The following is a 19,798-nucleotide window of genomic DNA, read 5'->3' as shown; positions in this document are numbered from 1 at the left end:
TTATACTATTATGAAGTGAATGTTACAGCAATGCTCATATCTGACATGTGTGCTAGTTATTTCCATCACACTTCTCTCTGGAGATCTGGTCAAAGCTGTTTTTTGGTATTACTCTGAGCTAAAATGAAAAGAGGCCATTTGGGTGAAAAATGAAAAGTAGGGTGGCATCAGGAGGATTTGAGCATGACAAATAACCTCTGAGTGAGTCAACAAATCGCATTTTAAAAATCCTCTTACAAGCCTTTTGGATGGCTAGTGAAAAAAAAGCAAAACCCTTTAAACTCATTTTCTTGTGCATTTCTCGGGGGGGAAGTTTGGTGGTTCTTGTTTGGGGACTGATGGTCTTATGGCATGTGATCGAACAATAGCTTCTTATCTTTACGTGCTCTATACGTACAGGTCAGGAACCGTATTTTCATCTTCCTTGGATTCCTCAGCTCCATGAGATTCATCAGCCACGTCCTTCACCTGTGTCTGGAGTCCATGTGGGGAATTTATGTTGACGCTGCTCAGAGACACATCCTTCGATTAGAAATACCAGCATGAAGACGTTTTGTCAATCACTTTTGTCTAGCCTGACTGTAGGGGCAGCGAGGACACAAAAATACTCCTGATTTCAGAGGCAGCAGACCAATGGCAGGTGTTGAATAGAGACTTCAGCTAGTCACAGATCCCACTGGGACTCATTTATCTGTCTCTGACCTCTCACCGAGACGGAGGTGCTTTCACAAGTCAGGAATGACATTTAGACTGTTGCAGGTGTTGTCTCTCTACTAGAGAAACTATTGCTTTTCCCATTGCAGCTAGTGCTCACTTACAAATATCAATGTAATGCCTGTAATGTAGAACCCTAATCCTGATTTCATTTCTGACACCATATTTTGTCTGTTTTAAAGGGGCATTCTACAAATATAAAAATAAATAAAGCTGATGAGCTCAAATACAACACATTTATGACAAAAAGACCATAGCTGGTGTAAATGTCCTTCAGTCAGGAAGACTGTTAGAATACAGCAGTTTAACATGAATAGAACTTTTTCCCCTTAATCAAACATCAATCTTGGTTTGAAGAACAACAAAAACATGTTGTATAAAACGATATTTCACTATATGATCGCAGTTCTTGTGTTTTAGCAGCAGCAGACTATAACAGCGTAGGTGTTATAATATAACTTTTACTTTTATATAAGTAATGAAATTCGGTGGAAACCTGCAAAATTAGACAAATACTGTGCGACACCACAGAGGCGTTTTAATCTCTGAGCTCGATCTATATGCAGTAATTTCATGACTATCCATAATTCAGATGCTGAAGGGGTGTAATGGATGTGTGGGTTGTAGCTGGAATAGGAGCATTAATATGAACACATACCAGACAATGGGTCCATTTCGAAAATTGTTTGATTAACACGATTTTATTAACGTTGGCCTCTTAACCCTACAGTCCATTCCCCCTGTTCTAACTATTAGGTTAAAAGTGTTGTATTACTGTCATTTCTTTCAAGAAACTTTTGTGATCCTGATTCCTGCAGATTTATGTTTCGTAGGCAAAGGTTAATTATGATACTTTCCATAATTCTCCTTTGACATGATTGGGTTTGCACTCTCTTTTAAGTGAAAACTTCAAACAGCAGCTCATAAATCTTAAACAATATTCGTACAGCATACATGAAAAATGAATGCCAGTTGATAGAGATTTCCTCTATTTACAGCCCAAAGCAATCCAGTGAGTGGACATTTGGAGCCCTATGGGAGTTGACCCTCATGTGCTACACCTTGTACACCGTATGCTAGAGAGTAATGCTGCTGGCATGCATACAAAATGTCCTTGAAAATGCATTTCTATTCCATGTTTTTCAGAACGCATTCAAATGATTGGAAATGAAGAAATATTGACTTTATAAAAAAATGTAACAGATGAATAATTGAAAGCAGCAGTATAATGAGAAGTAAATGTGTAGTACCTTAGAGCTTCTAACGCATATGAAGAAGGACATTTAGGATAAATAAATCATACTACCTGCAAGATGAATGCATAACGTGCATCAATAAGCTGTGGAGCATGTGACAGTGAGAGACTTTAACACAGCCTTCAAACTTTTGTCAAGCATGCAAGATGGACTTCAATCAATCCATCAATCAAAGTTTATTTATATAGTCCAATATCACACATTTTAAATTAGTCTCAGTGGACTTTACAGTTTGTACAGAATATGAATACGACACGCTCTGTCCTTAGACCCTCACTTCGGACAAGGAAAAACTTCCCGAGAAACCCCCACAGTTAACGGGGAAAACTTGAAGAAACCTTGTTGAGAGCCACAGAGGAAGGATCCCTTTCCCAGGACAGACAGACGTGCAATAGATGTTGTGTGTAAATTAAAAAGATAATACATTTGCTACGTAGGTAGTCCAAATGCTGGAGAATGCATGTTTCTATAAATAAGAGGATGAATAATCCAGGTGGCTGTCAACAATCCTGTGGCAGCCATCAAAGAAGTAGTAAGGTGAGCATCAGGCAGGACCACAGCGACAGGCACAGCCACGACTCAGGATCCGGGTGTAGACAGACACCAAACAATACATGACTTACTTTGTAATGTCCTACTTTTTCCACCATATCATACTTAAAAATCAGCTACCGTACATTTAAATCAGGAGACACTTCCTTTTTTGCTTGAAGAACATGTATTGACACATGCGCCATATTATAGAAATGTTAAAAGTCTTTAGAGATTAGACCCCGATCCTAATATCGTATATTTTAAGGGGGAAATGCAGCTGTGAGTTTAATAGGAAAAAGCATTGGGGTCTAGGTACTGGTGATGATGTTGAAGATCTAGATTTGATGAGGAGATGGGATGAAGAGGTGTGGGCTGAGCTTCATATAATAGATATTGTGAACCGGTCGTCATTAGCATCACCACTCGATTATATTCATTTACAAATCAAGACAGATTAATTAAGTTCATTGAAGCACAAGGGGGATGTTTGAATATGTAAAATAATAAATGCATAAACTCATTTTAGAAATTATGGATTTATTTTAAATGATGAATATATTTAGTATTTAGAAAAAATGATTCACTTCAATATGAATCATTTCCAGGATGCATCTAAGGGCAGACATTTTCATACCTTTTTACTACGACTGCCTCAAGACAGTTTTAAAGATGGATATGAAATCAACACTTTAACCAATACTGTATAAGTAACCTATTTAAGGATTGCAAAGATGAAAATCAAAGGCCTTGAACATTATTTGGCAAGCTTATAATGATGAAGTGCTTGAGAGTGGAGCAGTAAGAGCTTAGGATAGAGAAACTGGCATGCTTTAGTTTAAGAGGCCTGTCAGTGAAAGTGGAGGAGGCAGACAGAGGGGAGTACCGGTATGTGATTCAGTGCTGAGAGAGTAATGTGAGCTATCTGATGAAGGAGTGAGTATTCAGCCCACAATAAGATAGGGAGGAATGCTAATGACTGATAACCCAGGCAGTTGGACATAATGTGGGACAATCCTACTAAAGCCGCAGAAAAGAAAGGAGTTGGGATTAGAGGTCATGAGCTCATATCGCACCTCGGAATCTGGAAACTGCCACCGGTTACAAAATTGTCTTGGATTCACAGTATAAACAAAACATTTATTATAACATATATATATATAACAAACTCTCAAAGCTCTTAAGGCCAGTTGTATGAGGTGTCTGTGTGTTTGTGACATTTCCTCTGAAGGAGAAAAGAGAAGGTCACATACTCGAGTTAATGACAGCTTTCAATGAAGCAAGATCATTTGCAATAAAAAGCTAATGATGGCAACTTAATGAAGTGAAAAGCGACACAGCTGAGTTTCAGACACAGTGAGTATGCAAGGACACAATTAAATCAGCCTCATTTCACCTCAGGCTTCCTTGTTGTAACCATAGCAGTTATCTCCCTTTCCCCCCCACACTTTACCTAGTCATTTTGCTGGAGTGTGCATTGTTTGTCAAGTAACCTAAATTTCCCTAAAGTCCAAGTGACATCACAAGGGCATAATATAAGAGATTCACAACTTAGTTTTAAGAACTTCTGAGTTGTGTTGCCCTGAAAACCGCAGCCAGAAAAAGGAAAATCAGGAGTGTTTTTTCTTAGTTTTCCTGGCATGACAGGATGTGGTATCAAGTCGTTGTTCTGGAGTGTCTAAGTGCAAACAATCTGCCTGGCAGCGGACAAGCAGCCCTCCTTATCTGAAGCATGCGGTGATTCATCTGTACACCATGAAGCTACGGTCGGATGTCTTTTGGCCCCGGGTGGATGTAAATATTCCAAATGAATGGAGAAGTCAGGACCTGCTGAACACATACATATTTGGGCAATCAGAGGTATTTGATTTGAAGCTCAACTGAACCTGCAGCACAGACTCTCTAAATTATAACACTTAAATGTTTAATATGATTAAGCTCAAAGCTGAATACTGTTCAACTCCAGCAGTCGCCTAAAATATAATACATTTGTCCATAAAAGGGATTCAGCACCTTAGAGATGGACGAATCAAATGAGGTCAGTTGTCTGTGGCAGAGGAATATCACCGCAAAGTACAAAATGTTTGTGTGGTGGTTGGTTCGTGGGATAAGATGAAGCAGGTCAAGACGACAGAGAGTTTGAAGACTTTACTCTCCTCAATGGCCAAAAAAAGGTCAGAACGGTCTTCTCTAAACAGAAGGAAATGTCAATGTAATTGATATTAATGTCCTGCCAATTTCACTAGCTGGTCCCCATACTGCTTTGTCACAGTGGGGCTATCAGCAGCTGGAAAGTAGAAGGGCACTTGGCGAGCAGAACTTCGCCAGAGCTAAATGCCTTACCCGGCAATGTTAGCCAAAGGGAGAGATGATTTATGTTGGCCTCCCGTAATTTTCGTGAAAGTTTGTCCAATCCTTTTGCACTTATCCTGCTGACAAACAAGTCTAAATGAAAACCAAACATTATATGGCGTAAAATGACAAGAGCTGTGACAGTGAACCAAAACAGTAAAGTTAAAAGCCTTTAAATCAAAACAAAGAGCTGAAAATATCTTGCGAGATGATGAGCATCACTTTTCACATTACACAAAGTTATTTGATCCACTGTTAATTCAAATATGTTGATGCTTGCAGATTTAATATTTAAGTTAGCCATATTCTGTCATTCCTAGAACTGAAATTAAAACCTTTTATGTCTCTTTATGAGCCAAGCTTTTTTCTTTACTTTGTTGTTTCAAAATGTGTTCCCCTGTCTTTCTTATAACCTTCACTTCATGTAAAGATCTTCACATAATTGAAAGCACTCTGCGGAACCATTTGTCATTCATTCTTTGAAAGACCTTCAAATTAAATAGAGATGTTCATTGTTGCCTTGTTTCTTCTTCAGAATCAAAATCATGTTCTTAGTGGATTTTAACAATTTGTTTTGGTGTATTGGTGCATAGATTGAAAATGTAAGCAAGTGTTGCAAAAATCTAGAAAGAGAGAATACAGGAAACACAAAATAAAAATATGATAACATACTGTATATATGGCGCTGTGCGGATCAGGTAGTGGTAGTTTTGTGCAGAATGTGCAAAATGTGCAAATATTCACTGTGCGAAGTATACAAAAAAATCCAACGTAGTATTTATCATAGTCCCTGCAATGCTAGACAATATATATTTTAAATAGAGAGTTAAGGTCAGAGGTCTTTCCATGCTACATGTACGAGTCATCATTACTGTCTACCTGCGTTAAAGTAAATCTGTCTTTCTTTTACAAGCATACTAACCGATCCACATTCCCTTACCTCGGCTGCCAAAATGTAGGATATGAGGAAATGTCAGATGTTATCCTCTGACTGCCTTACATAACTCCTAAGCGTGTGTCCGGGATAATCCTCTTAGGGAGGAGAAGAGTTCCCCTGATAAAAAACAAAACACAGTTTGCCTCCTCTGTCCCCTGCTTTTAATAATCAAAATGGAGTTTGCGCGAATGCCACCAGAGTAATTAATCTATGCTGGAGGACAAGCCCCTGATCTCTAATCTATGATTATTTGTATGTTCAAAATGAGCAGACAGTGAAAGATTTGTGTGAATGCATGTTTGGAAATTGCATTGTGTTGGACATCGCTTCAGATACATTTGAATACCCAAAGACATAGCAAAGAAGTATTAAAAAGTGAAATTATAGAAGCACTTTTATGCGTGTAGAAACCCATAAAAATGCATTACTGTGGAGGCAGTGCTTTGCTTCATTAAAAGTATAGAGCTATAATGACTGAGGGTGATAACAAGCTGTTCTTCCTGCAGTATAAACAATGAACTTATATTAGGCTACAACTGGTGTGATGTTAAAGGATAATCCCCACCCTTGAATTCACTCAGTTAAAAAAAACGTGCATTATGTACACATTTGGAGAAGTATATTGTTGTTATTGTTATTATGTAATCAGGAGAACTATGACAAGAATGTGCTGAAGTGTAAGCGCTCTGATCCCCTCTGGTGGTGTGAAAGAGAGTTACATCAACAATGTGTTTGAGGCCAAGCTGCTTTAGCACTCAACAACTGCAAGGGTAGTGAGAGAAACTCCACATTTACATGCACAAAAAACCTATATAACACACTACAGGACAGGGAAAACGTCCATAAAGCATAATAGGGAGCTGCTTTTAGCTTATAATGTAATTAAAAAGAACATGCTCTGTATTAAACACATCATATTTAAGGTGGTTTTGCACTTTGATTCTAACCTGGTCAAGAGGAAAATCATTTTGGACAGGTGTATATTTTTAGGGAGGTTCACAGGGTTGTACCAACTCAATTTCACTCCACAAAGAGACACAAGTCAAAGCCACATTTATTTACAATAATAATAATATATATAATGTTTATTAATGCAGTGATGCATCTAAATTCAAATGGAAAGCATTTTCCATTATAGCCAGCTGTAGAACCTGCCACGTCTTTCATAGAAGAGATGTAACTTTTATTGGTGGGATTTCTGTGCAAGAATGTACTATTCTTTTTCTTCAGCAAATATGTTAAGTTCATCCAGGACATTATCGGATATGATCGATGAAGCATAATTGGTCAAAGCTTTTCTGGCATGTTTTCCACAGTTTAATAAAAGGACTCAATGTTCTAAGTTATTTGGGTTACATTTCTTTTTAAAGTTTCTCTTGAAGTTCTTTTCACGCCAAGCACAGTTCTGTCGTTAGTTGTAAACAAATGTGTCCGTCTTTAAACAATTTGACTATTAACACATAACTACACCAAGTAAGACAGACTTAGACAAGATCAGACATTTGAGAAGCAAAGAAACAAAGAACTAGGTTTCCTGATGCATACCTCTACCTGATTTACAGGCATGAAGGCATACAAATGCTTTGATGCTTGGGCGTATTTTAACGGACGATTTGTTGGCCAAATGTGGAAGTCTTTTAATTTGGAGTACGCTAGCTTTGTTTTTACGTACGTAATCCTGCCACTCACTTTGAAAAGGTAGCTCCAAATTCAAATTGAGTCAACTTGTCCATTCAACGGGTGTAAGTGCAGTTAAAAATCACACACACACACACACACACACACCCACACCCACACCCACCTCTTCTCCTTGTTTAACCTTTTATTGCTTGCACTATATAACTATCATTCCAACTCTTCATACTTTTTTAGCTGCCCCTTAATACACATATTAGCCATAAATGCAGTTCAGCTTCAAGCTCTTTATTAAGCAAAGCTACTCAGCTCCCTAATACACATGAGGCAATCAGTCTTCAACTTTTCAAAAAATACACTTTAGCTACTGACTACCCATCATCAGTCACAGTCGTGTATCGTCATTGAGTCAGCAACCAGCAATAAATGTTTCTTCAGAAATTGCATTCTCTGTTTTTTATTGCACTAGCAGAGCAGATGGCCTGACATTTAAATATCTTTATTTACAATAAAGCAATATGTGAACTCCTCAAACAAGGAGAAATGTAAACAGGGTTTGTCATTCAGTAAGCTGGGTAGAGTGTTTTCTCTTGTCTAAACCAGAAACAGTTTAGGTTTTGCTTGGAATCTACATTCAGGATCTGAAGACATACGCTGTAGAGAGTCCAACGTGGTAGATCTGGAGAAAAAAATGGTAGCAAAAAGAGGACATCCCTTATGTTTTAAGCCACAAGGCCTGCTCGATGCAGTTGATCTACTGTCCTATTCGAGGTGCTGTTCTGACCTGGCTGGAGGAAGGAATGAGGGTCCATTATCATGCAGGGAACCCAGTGCTCCTCCCCCTTCCTCCACTGTGCAGTGAAAACCAACCACCAGCTGATCACCTGGGAACAGGAAATAAGGCCCGTCAACTCTAGAACAACAAACAGCATTATACAAGTTCCTCTTTCCAACTTGATTTTGGCCACTTTAAATTGTCCTCACTGTTCTAGCATGTTATGTTTTACAATGTGAATCGTGACGTTGGCTTAGCTTCTTACTACTTATATTTGTGCTCTTGCATGGCACATACAGGATGCAAAACAATGATAACTAAGGCAGATTTTACACTCACTTTCACAATAATTTAATCAAAATGTGTACTCTTTTTTAAAGAATGGATCCTTGACTGCGGAAGGTGGTGAACAATAACACATTTTCTAGCCACCATGGTAAAGAGGTAGTGTACAGTCCTAATCCTATGTAAGTCCTACAAGGTTCTTACATAGTCATATTTTCAAACAGTATGTTTGAGTTTATAGTTACAAGAGTAAAGGCTTTGAGTGCGCTCTAATTGAGGTTTTAAAATAAAATCTTTGGTTACAGCAGCTCTAGTGTCACTTTTCTAAAATCATAGAGCGGAGCATTCCACACAGAGAAAACCCCTCCAGTGTAACCCCCACAAGTGTCGTGAATTCTCCAACCGTACCAGTTGTTGCGTTCAGGGCCATTCTTTGTGATGGGCCCGTTCTTTCTTCTGCTTCTTGTCGTTTTTTTCCTTCTGGAGTCTCTCCAACTCGGCCTCATACATCATCTCCTGGATCAGATATTTCTCTCTGCGCATTCGGTCCCGCAGGTCTTTGGGGAGGTCAGGGATCAGGTACGCAATCAGCGTCTTGATTGCAAACACCATATGCTGCAAAAACAGAGCATATTATCACCTCAGCCTAACCACAAGTCCAGATCCATTCTCCTAATAAAAAAATATACTAAAGTGATGAGGTGGGAAACATCAAACAAAGGGAGTTTAGAATTGAGACATGGTCGATTAATAATATTAATAATGATATTAATACATTTTATTTATAGAGCTTTTTATGTTACTTTAAAACACTTGGAGAAGATGGGCAGTCAATGATGGAGACAGAAAGCTTAAAAGCATTGACAAAAGGATATGAAACAATCCATTTCCAAAGCCAGACTGCTGTCTGCTATCCTTATTATCGGAATAAGACACTGACCTCAAATACAATGATGAATGCTAGGCGGGCAGCCAGGACGTGCCAGAACTGCAGAGTGTATGAGTACGGCTCAGCAGAGTCCGGAGGCTCCCTGTAGTCCCGATACCTGACGGTTCCAACAGATGGGTTCAAAGGTCATCCCAAAGTAGTATTAAAGACATGTAGTCATGTCAGTGATTCATTAGCAAGCAGAGAAATCTGTTCAGCTCAAGATGCTGACACAGCTTTGTACACACAAGTGAGCAAAAACAACTTTTACATGTCATATTAAGACTCAAACTGAAGTCCAAAAATAAATGTTTAACCCAGAGATAACTACGTCCACTTCTTATCTATAATCTACAAGTTGCACAAATGGTTGCATCCAATTCCTCTTAAAAATGCTCCCAACAAATATGTATTTTTGAGTATACTAGAGACTTGTAAAATCTTACCTGCAATACTTCACAGCTTCTCCAAACAGTTCGGAGCCATTAGTCCTGGACTGGGATTTTCTCTCAAAGTCCGACACCCGGAATATTGAGAGACTGGCGTTAACGTAACCCATCATACACCTGTAGCACATGAAGGAAGTCATTAAGAGGGCACTTTATCATACTTACTCAGAAATAGTTTTATTCAATTGCTTGTAGATGGTTTTAGTATAAATGATCAAAAAGAGTTCATTGTGTGAAAGACGTTCCACAAGGCTCAGTTTGGGGCTTTGTTTTTTTCATACAGTTTATATTGATAACATTGTTATATGTCCACCTTTATGAGGTCAACACTATTTTGTATTGTTTTGCTGACTCTGTACAACTTCTAACCCTAAGAACTTAAAACTTTCCTTCAGATCTTTTCAAAATGCAATTGTCAACCTATGAAAACAGAGTATAAATATGTTTTATATATATATATTTTGGTTGAATTATTAGCATTAAATCATCATTTTGAAAATCTCATCACCAATCTGGAACAAAAACGAATTATTTTGTACCAAACCAGATCCAGCTTTGATTTGAATGTAGGAAAGGTATAGTTGGGGCAGTCTTTCTCTCAGTCATATATTCTGGGAAAAAAAATAATATATATATATATATGCAAACAAAAACTCAGTTAATCATTCTTCTCTTAGATTTAATAGCAGATATCTCTATAACACTCACCATAGCATTTTGTATAACAAGGTTGGCTGGTCCTTTCTGGTGTTATTACCACCTGTCCCATACAGTAAACTTTTCAGATATTCACCACTAAATATAACAATTATTATGGGCAGGACCACAGTACCATACCAAACTCTACCAATTATTTTCACGTACATCTTGCAGGTCTATTCTGAACTTGGAAAGTCTGCCTTTAGTTTTTTGTAAACCCAATATATGGAATAATGCTTAAGGCTTGATTAAAGTTATGAATTGTATTTGAACCAAAACTTACGTTAAGCTTAAAAAGAAAAATACTGGAAAGGAACTGACAGGATTAAGAGCCCATTTTATAACTAACTAGTATTATCTGAAACAAACAAATAAATAGTTTGTTTCTCACTTACCCTTCCCCTGCTCGACCCTGACCAGCACAAGGTCCGTACTTGTAGGCATAAACAAGGCGAGGGATGAAGTCTGAGGTAACAGCGATGACAAAGGCATTGGTGATGACAGACAAGATGCCGATGCCCTCCAGAATGCCATACCAGATCCCTACCACAATCATAAACATTCGTTTATAACTTAAAACCATTTAACACATGAAGGCAAACTTTAAAAGATTTCATATAAATACAACATTGTGAATTCACCTATGTCTTTGGCTTGTGAAGGCAGAGGGCGCCGCCACTGTGTTACAAACTTGTAGGCGTCCAAACGGATCTCGATGACATTGTTGAGCAGCGCTAAGAGAGGGGCCAGAGGAAAAGCTGCCACAAAGATGGTGGTGAAACCAAACTGTAGAACTGAAACAAACACAAAACCATGAGCCTCCAGGTCTCTAGTGCCTGCAGAGGTTCAACATACAGTAGCTAGCACGTTAGCAAACAATTGTGCATTGACACATTCAGCAGGTATGAGCAACATCAGCATTCATTGTTCCCGTTTCTGGCCACATGATGAATTTACATCCAGTGATCACACTCCTTCAGCTCTATTGTCTATCCATCAATAAGGAAACATAAGGCACTGTTAGCTGCTTAATGCTTCAATTAGCCATTTTTTCGGTCATTTGGTGTAGGTCAGGAAGTGTCATTGTAGCAGTCAGAGTGAATGTTTTTGTTCCCAAATTACATCAAATGCCCTTCAGCTGCTGGGTCACTAAAATAAAATAAGGATATTGGTCGACATTTTATATTATGGAATCTTAAACTGTGGATTACATTTGGGGTTTCTTTTACCATGATGCCTAAGTTTGTGTCACATACATGCAGTGTTGTAGTCGAGTCCAGTTCTTGAGTCCGAGTCACTCTTGAGTCCCCACTTTTCGAGTCAGAATAGCTGGGGCCTGCATGGTATGTGACCTCGCCTCACAGGAGAACACACCTGGAGTAGAGTACATCCGGACACGAGACAAAACTTGTTCGGGTCCATAAATGCGCAAGTCCAAGTCGAGTCACAAGTCTCGAAAATCGGCCAAAATCCAGGACTCGCGTACTCCAAGTCTGCCTACATGGGTAATGTGATTACTATCTGTGAATAACAAATGTATGCAACATACTCATTTCTAGGTATTCATCAAAGAGTCCATATGCATTCATTGGCTGTAGGTTGTAATCCCTCTCCCACTGTGGAAAGCCGGCCTTGGCATTCTTCCCATGTTCTCTCCTCAGCCTCCGCCGTGTCCACCAGTTTTGGATCAGCCTATCAAAACAACAACAGACTCAGTAGGGAAACAAATAGATCAAATTACAAAAGCTTTTACTTAGGAAAACAGTACATTGGCATTTTATCTGACCAATGTATCTTGGTATTTGTAGGTTCCTATAAAGCACTCACGGGTAGCCAAGCTCCATGAAATTGTTCCAGGTCTGTTTCAGCACCATGATGATCCCCATTTGCATACAGAGGTCGATGAGACAGCCACTTGGATGGCACTACAGCAAGACGAAAAGGGAGAAGGAGAGTCAAATGAATCTGTAGCGCTGGCTAACAATGGCAATGTAATGACTAAATTAGCTATATTTCAAAAGTCAGTATTCAAACTAAAATACTTGATTTTGTTGATCCCCCACAGTGTAGTGCATCCTAGATCTAAGAGAACAATACAAGAATGTATTTTTGGGGAAAAAACATGTTGCCTACACTCTTTAAATGGCGTAGAAATCCCGGAGTCACATTTTGAGTAGCTGAACAGATCCTGTTTATGTAAAATGGTGTGTAAACTTAAGGGTTTATGTAAATTCACACTGTATACAACTAATGTGCCGTATAGAGTTGTAAGGGACATGTTCTGTTTATTTAAAAACATATTTTGCAACTGTGAGCAGTTCTGCGTTTACCTTTGTGCATTGCACTGAGAGAACAGTGTCCACCAAGACACACATCTAAACATCTTGGAGGTTATCCAGAACACCTGTCGGCTCCTAATGAAGAACTGAGAGCAGCTGGGTGCATTTCCCCTCTCAGCCAATCACAGTGTAGGGTGTCCCCTCGTTAGGGCATAAGAGAGAGCCAGAGAGCTGACACTACAACCATTTTGATCTTCCTCCACTTAATGAACACCACATTTCAACAGAGACACAAACAAAGCCTGTTCTTTCGTCCCTTTTCACACTTCTTTGAACTTTTCTGATTGAGAGTATTTCTCAGATTTCTGAAACCTAGCTGGAGTGAATATTGCAACTACAGCAAAGCTATCCAAGGGAGAAATCTAGTTTGTTTACCTAGAGTCGCTTTGAAAAGTACTGCAAAGTTTTTTGTAAAATACATAATTATCAAAGTTTGTTCAAGCCATCAAATTAAAACACCTTTTACATTTTCCAGCAGCTTTTATCAACTTTGCAAATGTAAAAAAATCCAATATTTAACTAAAATTTAGAATTACGTAAGATTCATAATTGTTTGACCTGACTTATCTTAAGGAAAACAAAGTAATTACTCACTTCTTCCAGTTTCCAGCGGTTGATGAGGCGTAGATAAGCACCAGGCCTGCCAGTAAATCTATCAAGCCAGAAAAAACAATAACTTTAAAAAAGAAGACATTTTTCGCAAGACACCGCATGTAAAGTCCTGTGCTGGAGTATCTATGTGGGGTTTGTGCAGTGTTTAAGGCCTAAGAAGCCTTTAGAATACAGAACAGAACTTTTTTTAACATGGGGAAAAGAGTGGTGAATGTGTGAGTTTCTACATCACCTTCCCAAGAAGAAGGCGATGTAGAAAGTTGAACTGTTGAGGTTGACAAACTGGAAAAGGAACATCTTGAGAGTGAAGCTGTTCTCCCATTCGGATTCTGTCCTTGGCTGTTCTGTGGAAAAAAGCAGGAACAGTGAGATAAACTGATCAAATACTTTACGTTCAATACTGAGCCAACACTATTGAACAGTAATACATAAGCTGCAACAACATAAGATCTGCTGTGGCAGTCAACTTACCTAAATTAGTGAGAAGAAGAGCAACTTTTTCATAGAGCTAAAGAGGGAGAAAGTTAATGATTCGTTTTTTTTCCAGACTAACAACAGTCTATTAAAGGTCTGTTATTATTAATGCCTTTTTATATACTTGACCTCTGATCTACTCATGACAGCAGACACTCACCACGTTGAGGAGCATTATCATGCAGAAGTTGATGCACACTGCCGTTCCCGTGGTCGCCACCTGAGAGTTGTTCCTTATGAGAGCCCAGCCGAAGGCGGCAAAGGTGCTCACGGTGATCACTCGGTAAATTACAATGCCAAACACAGCTGCAATCACCACCAGTATCTGTGACACAACGCAAAAAAGTACACCACATTGTACTTACATGATGAAAGTACTTTTCAAATATCATGAAATACACACACCTGCTGCTTGATATTTTTTATGCCCCAGATACTCACCATGAAAAAGATCCCAGATGCCGATACGATAAGTCGGCTGTATTTGTCAGTGAAAGCTTGGTACGGTTCAGGCTTTCCAGATATGGGGTTCATCCTCTCCTTCTTGGAGTATTTTGCCTCAAACTGGGGACGTATTTCGTCCTGAAAGACAAAGGAGAAGACACATGTGGGCAAGGAATGTAAAAGGCTTTGAAACTCCTCATAAGGCTATCAAGTATTTCTGGCTAAAAATCTTCTGTTCTGTATAAGGCAGATTGAGAATCGCTTTCACAAGAAGTGTCATAATGGTATGCTTTTTGTGAGTCATAACCAGCTAGTATAGACTGAGTATGTAAGAATTGCTGGAGGTTAGAGCTGCTGTGAAGGCAGACATATTGTCATCAGTTTAGTTATAACCTCTTTGGGCAAAGCCAAAGAGTACCAGGTTGGCTGAATTGAAGTATAAGGAAAAAACTCACAACTTTCACAGTTTTAATGTATTCCCTGCATTCACTAACTATAGTAGCTACAGATACAGAAAAACAATGACCACATGGAGAAAACATTCACCTCCTCTTCCTCCCAGTCAATGAGGTCCCAGTCATAGGCAAGGACAGCTCTGCGCCTTTTCCAGAACTCCAGGAAGACCGTCGCTGAAACACATTCAGAAAACAGTTTCAGGTGATGAACGTCCGTGACTGCCCCGACCTCACCCTGTTTAAATCCCAGATCAAAACTCACCTCTTCAAAACTGCTTTTAAACTGTACATGAATGTTGTGTTTTAAAAGTGTGTTGTTTTAATTATGTTTTTATGAATTGTATCTCTGTAAAATGTCTTTGAGTTTTTAGAAAAGTGCTATATAAATAAAATGTATTATTACAATTATTATCATCATCATCATCATCATCATCATCATCATCATCATTATTATTATCATCATTATTATTATTATTATTATTATTATGTGAACACTACTGAACTCCTCATTGTGTCTGATTTGAAGTCCCTTAAATATCTGATAAAACTCCATGACGTCTTTGTGGAGACACATTTTGAGTTTCCTTGCATAAATACATTCTGGAGGATAAACCTTGAACAACAGGCAGGCGTCTTCCTGGTTGTTATAAGGATTTGGAGTACATGCAAGACATACATAGTATACATAGTTTTTTGTACTGTTTATGAGATGCTGCATTGGGGAAAAAAGCAGAAACAAGTCATAATTAGGAAAATACATTTGTGCCGATGAGGTATTACAAGGGATTAGTGAAGTAAACGCTATAGTTCCATCACTGCAGCCTTGTTTGACACCATGCCAACTGAATCCAAAAGCCTTTCAAAAACTTAATTTATTCTTCCTGAAAGAGCAAAATGTTTTATGTAATTCATAACATATTCAACAATATGAAAATATTGAATATATTATACAAAAGTTCAATATTTACTTCCCTCTACATGTCCGTTTTTGGTCTCAAATACACTCCTGAAGGACACTGCTAGCTTGAGCAGCTAATGGCTCTCCTTTGCTAACTGCTAACTGTGTCTGTCTGCTGTATGCTGCTTAGCGGGTATTGTGCCATAGGATTTTCGTTGTTTATGGAAATACTTAAGTGAATCAAAGCAATAAAGGTGCTGGCTGTTAAACCAAAACAAAGCTGAAAGACACTAACACGCTTTGTAGAACTGAGGGGAGTCACATGATAATTGCCTGTGAGTTTCACAACGGCGAACACTTTCACACGACACAGAGTTATCTGATTATTTTATTACAAACGTATTGATTAGTGCAGCTTTAACCTAGCAGGAGAGCCTCACCCTGTCAAATATGCAGAATGTTAACAACAGCATTTCATCTTACATAAACTATTCTGCTGGAGGAAGCTTCCAACACAATGAAAAGGTAAAATTGGCACATAAAGCTTTGAAGTCGTATTTCCCAACCGACAAACCAAATAAGAAGGTGAAGTGATGGTAAAATGCTCTTTGTGCGTGTGATTTGGGCTCAATGCTGACTGACCAGTGCATACAGAGAAACCAGCTGGTTTAAAGCCAAGATAGTTAGACTTGTGAACCTGCCTGAGTTTAGGCATTGAGGGAAGCTAAGGCTGAACAAAGTCCTTTGAATAGCTGACTGATTTCACACACAACAACCTGCCTCTCCTCTCAACTCTGAAGCTTTTATTCTTAAACCAGTGCTTGTCTTTTTTTATTTTCTCTTTGGTATCCACATCCGTACACAGAGCAGTATGTCTTGGATGTGAGGGATCATCCGTTTGAGAAGGGCACCACATCCCATGTGGAGGCAGCAGGGGAGCAAACTTCCAAAGAAACCCTAATGAAGGGATTTGCGCCGTAGAGCCTCAAAATATATTCATTTGGACAGCAGCTTCCAAGAAGCAGTTACTGTAAGGTCAGTACCTGAGAGCACTTTCAGACATTTTAAAGACTTTAATCTGGATATAAATGTTGATCTTGATACTTTAGAGTTATATGTTTTAGTGTCTCTGGCAAGTCTTCACAGCTGTGAAAACAACTTCTTCTTCCACAATGATTTTCCTAGACTTTAGCTGTGCTTTAGCTTTGCATAGCATGTTTTGAGTCAGATTACTTGTGTGACGATCTGCGAATGTGTTGTGTCTTGTTTTTGTGCAAAATATTGTTGTATATTTACCTTTATTTGGACCAACTAAGATACATTTTTTATGTTTTTGTCTTATTGTTTTTATTTTACTTTACACTCTTGTCTTCAGTTGCTCCTTCAACAGAAATTCAACTTCTTTCAACCCTACCCTATTTTATTTTGCTGCATGGCATTAGTTTGCAGGGAAGTTAAAGGTCTGTAACGTAATAAAGGTTGTTAATGTTAGCTTGCAGACAAGAGAAGAGAGGTAATTGGATATTTTAAGTTAGAATCTGACATGTTTACTTCCGAAAAAAACTTCTAATATAATGCTGATGTGATCAAATTGTCTTTAACACATTTTGTTCAACATATGTACATTTCTTGCCACACCACATCATTCAGCTGTATCACCAGCATTTTGTAAGGTACTGGATTCCTCAGCATTCACAAATCACACAAGTTAAAATGCAAGAAAGATAAAAAGCCAAATTGAAAGAAATCTAAGAAATGTGATCCTTTTATAGTGTAGAAGAATTTGTGATTCATTGGAGAATGTTAACACAAAGAAATGGCTGTGCCCGGATTCAGAGGGAGGCTGCTGGAGCAGCGAGGACTGACTGATGGGAATTCTGCAGAACCAAAACCTGACCCAGCCAGAGGTCACCCACTGGGAGTCAACCCCCACCCAACTCCTCAGCTCATGTAACTTTACCTTATAAGAGATCTACTGTACTCTTACTGTAACTCTACTGGCAGTGAAAATGCTAATGTTTTTGTTCTTCCTGTTTAACATACTTAATTGTTTTACATTTTTACTTCCCTTTGACTTACATGAGTCCCACTATATCTGCAATTTGCAATACAATATTTATCAGGGTGAAACTGATATGGTTTCCACTTCCACTGAGTGACTGAATTACTAACACACTGATGCAACAAATGCACTTGAACACTTATAACATGGTCTCACTTAATTTAGCTAATTAAGCTTTTGGATTTATGTTTAAATGGGTGTGATTGCCCTGCTGGCCACGCCCCTCTGTAAGATGATTGGTATAAAAAAACACAATCGTGCTTTAGTAGATTCAGGTGATTATGTGGGCGCGTGTTACCTTGCTTGGTTATTGGCTCACGGTTGCACAAACCGAAAAACAAAAGCACAAAGTGGCCAAAATCTGATCAGCTCATTTTCTGACAGGTTTTTAGATAAATGTATCAGCACTTAAAGAGTCAGAATCTTTTATCCTGAAACTTTCCAAATCCCTTTACACAGAGGGGACATATGTATAAAAGACATGAACAAGTGGACTTTGCATTAAGGTGACCTTTAAGTTAGAATGGGAAATGTCCTGGCAGTGTTTGTTTCCTGGCAAATCCTCATTAACCCTCCTCTCCTCTTTACCCGCAACAGTTAACAACACCATAATCGTGCTGGGCGTGTTGACCTTTGCTCTGCAGCTGTGTTTAGCTCTGGTCTTCATGCTGAGATGTTGGAGATTTGACAACAGAGTACAAGAGGCTCTCAAACACCCAGAGACTGTTGGCAAACTCAAGGGTGAGCATTTAGTATAGTCTTCTGCTAGTTATTGTTTTAGGTTGGTTAGAAAACAAAAGATCAAATTGAAACTTCACAAGTGGAATGACTTTATTTTGTGACAAATACATATCAGATTTCAGATGTTTTGTAGCATATTCTGTCTTAGTATACTATAAAGATTTGATCATGTTTTGGCATGGAATAAAGTGAGAGAAGCAGCATGAGTTATGCAAGTTGTGAAAGCCATCTTACTTACAAGAAATTGTATTTTCTTAGTAGAGTGATTTCTTATTCCTTTATTTTCAATTCCTTAGCCCCCTCATCCTTCCACAAAGACATATACAAACAGACCAGCTTTCAGCTATGTGGTGTAAGCGCTACCACACCATCACCAGTCGTGACAGAAGCACCTGAAGAATATGAACCCACCAAACACCATCTGTTTGCACCTTCTATACCCTGGGACCTTGTTCAGCACTAGTTCTCGATGATTATAGTGAATGCATCCTTGTAAAATATACATGAAATGTGATACTATGTGTCATTTTTTAAAAGCTGCAATGTGTAAGAAATGGAAGAATTTAAATTTAAAAAATGAATGAAAATATGAACAATTACTAATGTGTGTAACTTGGAAAGTGTTCATGGTGACAAGACAGAAAATGTTATTCCACTGCAGAACATTCCCTCAATTCTAAGCTGCGTTTTAGCATCTTGCAGCTTATTTATTTCGTTTTTTATAGCCTGCAAGTTAACTGTTTTGCTCCATTCTCAGTGCTCTTATCAGTTACACTTACAGTAGCAGAAGGCAGAAATAAAGCTGTGATAAAGTTTCAATTGAGCTAAAAGAAAGTCCAAAATTAACTTAATCGTGTTTTTTCTCCTCTCTCAAAAAGAACTTTATCCACAGAAGCGAGGTTTTAAACATCTCCACTAGATTAAAACACATCAAAATATGTATGTTTTAAGATTTAAAAACATGTGTTAGCAGGTTATAGGACCTGCTAAAAGTGTCTTGTATGTTTTTAAACAGCGTTGTACATTACGTGACCTCATTACTTAAAGAAGAGATACAATTACCAACGCTGAAGTTTATAAGGCAGAAATTGTAGGTTTTCCCTTATGCACATCAGGACTGATACTGTAACTGCGTTCCTGAAATATTGAATTGGTGAATACGTGTAGCCATATTAACTTCTTAGGGGGCAAAAATCTCAACATGTAATGCCT

At 38.4% G+C, this 19,798-nt stretch overlaps 1 protein-coding gene and 1 long non-coding RNA gene across 4 annotated transcripts in view; one reads left to right on the top strand and one right to left on the bottom strand.

The window, feature by feature from the left end:
- Window positions 1–6,933: 6,933 nt before the first annotated feature.
- LOC134879383 (anoctamin-4-like) overlaps window positions 6,934–19,798 on the bottom strand; it is a 33,181-nt gene continuing 20,316 nt past the window's right edge. For both annotated transcript variants that reach the window (XM_063905850.1, XM_063905851.1), the window contains 14 exons: window positions 14,977–15,059; window positions 14,428–14,568; window positions 14,147–14,311; window positions 13,984–14,020; window positions 13,745–13,856; window positions 13,495–13,552; window positions 12,389–12,486; window positions 12,111–12,253; window positions 11,203–11,355; window positions 10,957–11,104; window positions 9,860–9,979; window positions 9,426–9,531; window positions 8,894–9,100; window positions 6,934–8,309 (listed from right to left, as the gene is read on the bottom strand). In XM_063905850.1, the coding sequence (XP_063761920.1) occupies window positions 8,906–9,100; window positions 9,426–9,531; window positions 9,860–9,979; window positions 10,957–11,104; window positions 11,203–11,355; window positions 12,111–12,253; window positions 12,389–12,486; window positions 13,495–13,552; window positions 13,745–13,856; window positions 13,984–14,020; window positions 14,147–14,311; window positions 14,428–14,568; window positions 14,977–15,059 (1,559 nt within the window). In that variant the 3' untranslated portion in view covers window positions 6,934–8,309; window positions 8,894–8,905. The remainder of the gene's footprint in view (window positions 8,310–8,893; window positions 9,101–9,425; window positions 9,532–9,859; window positions 9,980–10,956; window positions 11,105–11,202; window positions 11,356–12,110; window positions 12,254–12,388; window positions 12,487–13,494; window positions 13,553–13,744; window positions 13,857–13,983; window positions 14,021–14,146; window positions 14,312–14,427; window positions 14,569–14,976; window positions 15,060–19,798) is intronic.
- On the top strand, window positions 16,523–19,432 carry LOC134879384 (uncharacterized). Of its 2 annotated transcripts, none has more exons than XR_010167839.1 (4): window positions 16,523–16,818; window positions 17,620–17,733; window positions 18,443–18,586; window positions 18,883–19,432. It is a non-coding gene; the product is annotated as an uncharacterized LOC134879384 (long non-coding RNA). The 2 variants fall into 2 exon arrangements; XR_010167840.1 differs by having other exon boundaries at window positions 16,524–16,813.

This window comes from Eleginops maclovinus, chromosome 17 (genome assembly GCF_036324505.1).
Source record: "Eleginops maclovinus isolate JMC-PN-2008 ecotype Puerto Natales chromosome 17, JC_Emac_rtc_rv5, whole genome shotgun sequence".
Lineage (NCBI taxonomy): Eukaryota > Metazoa > Chordata > Actinopteri > Perciformes > Eleginopidae > Eleginops > Eleginops maclovinus.
This window is presented reverse-complemented; position numbering and strand designations above follow the sequence as displayed.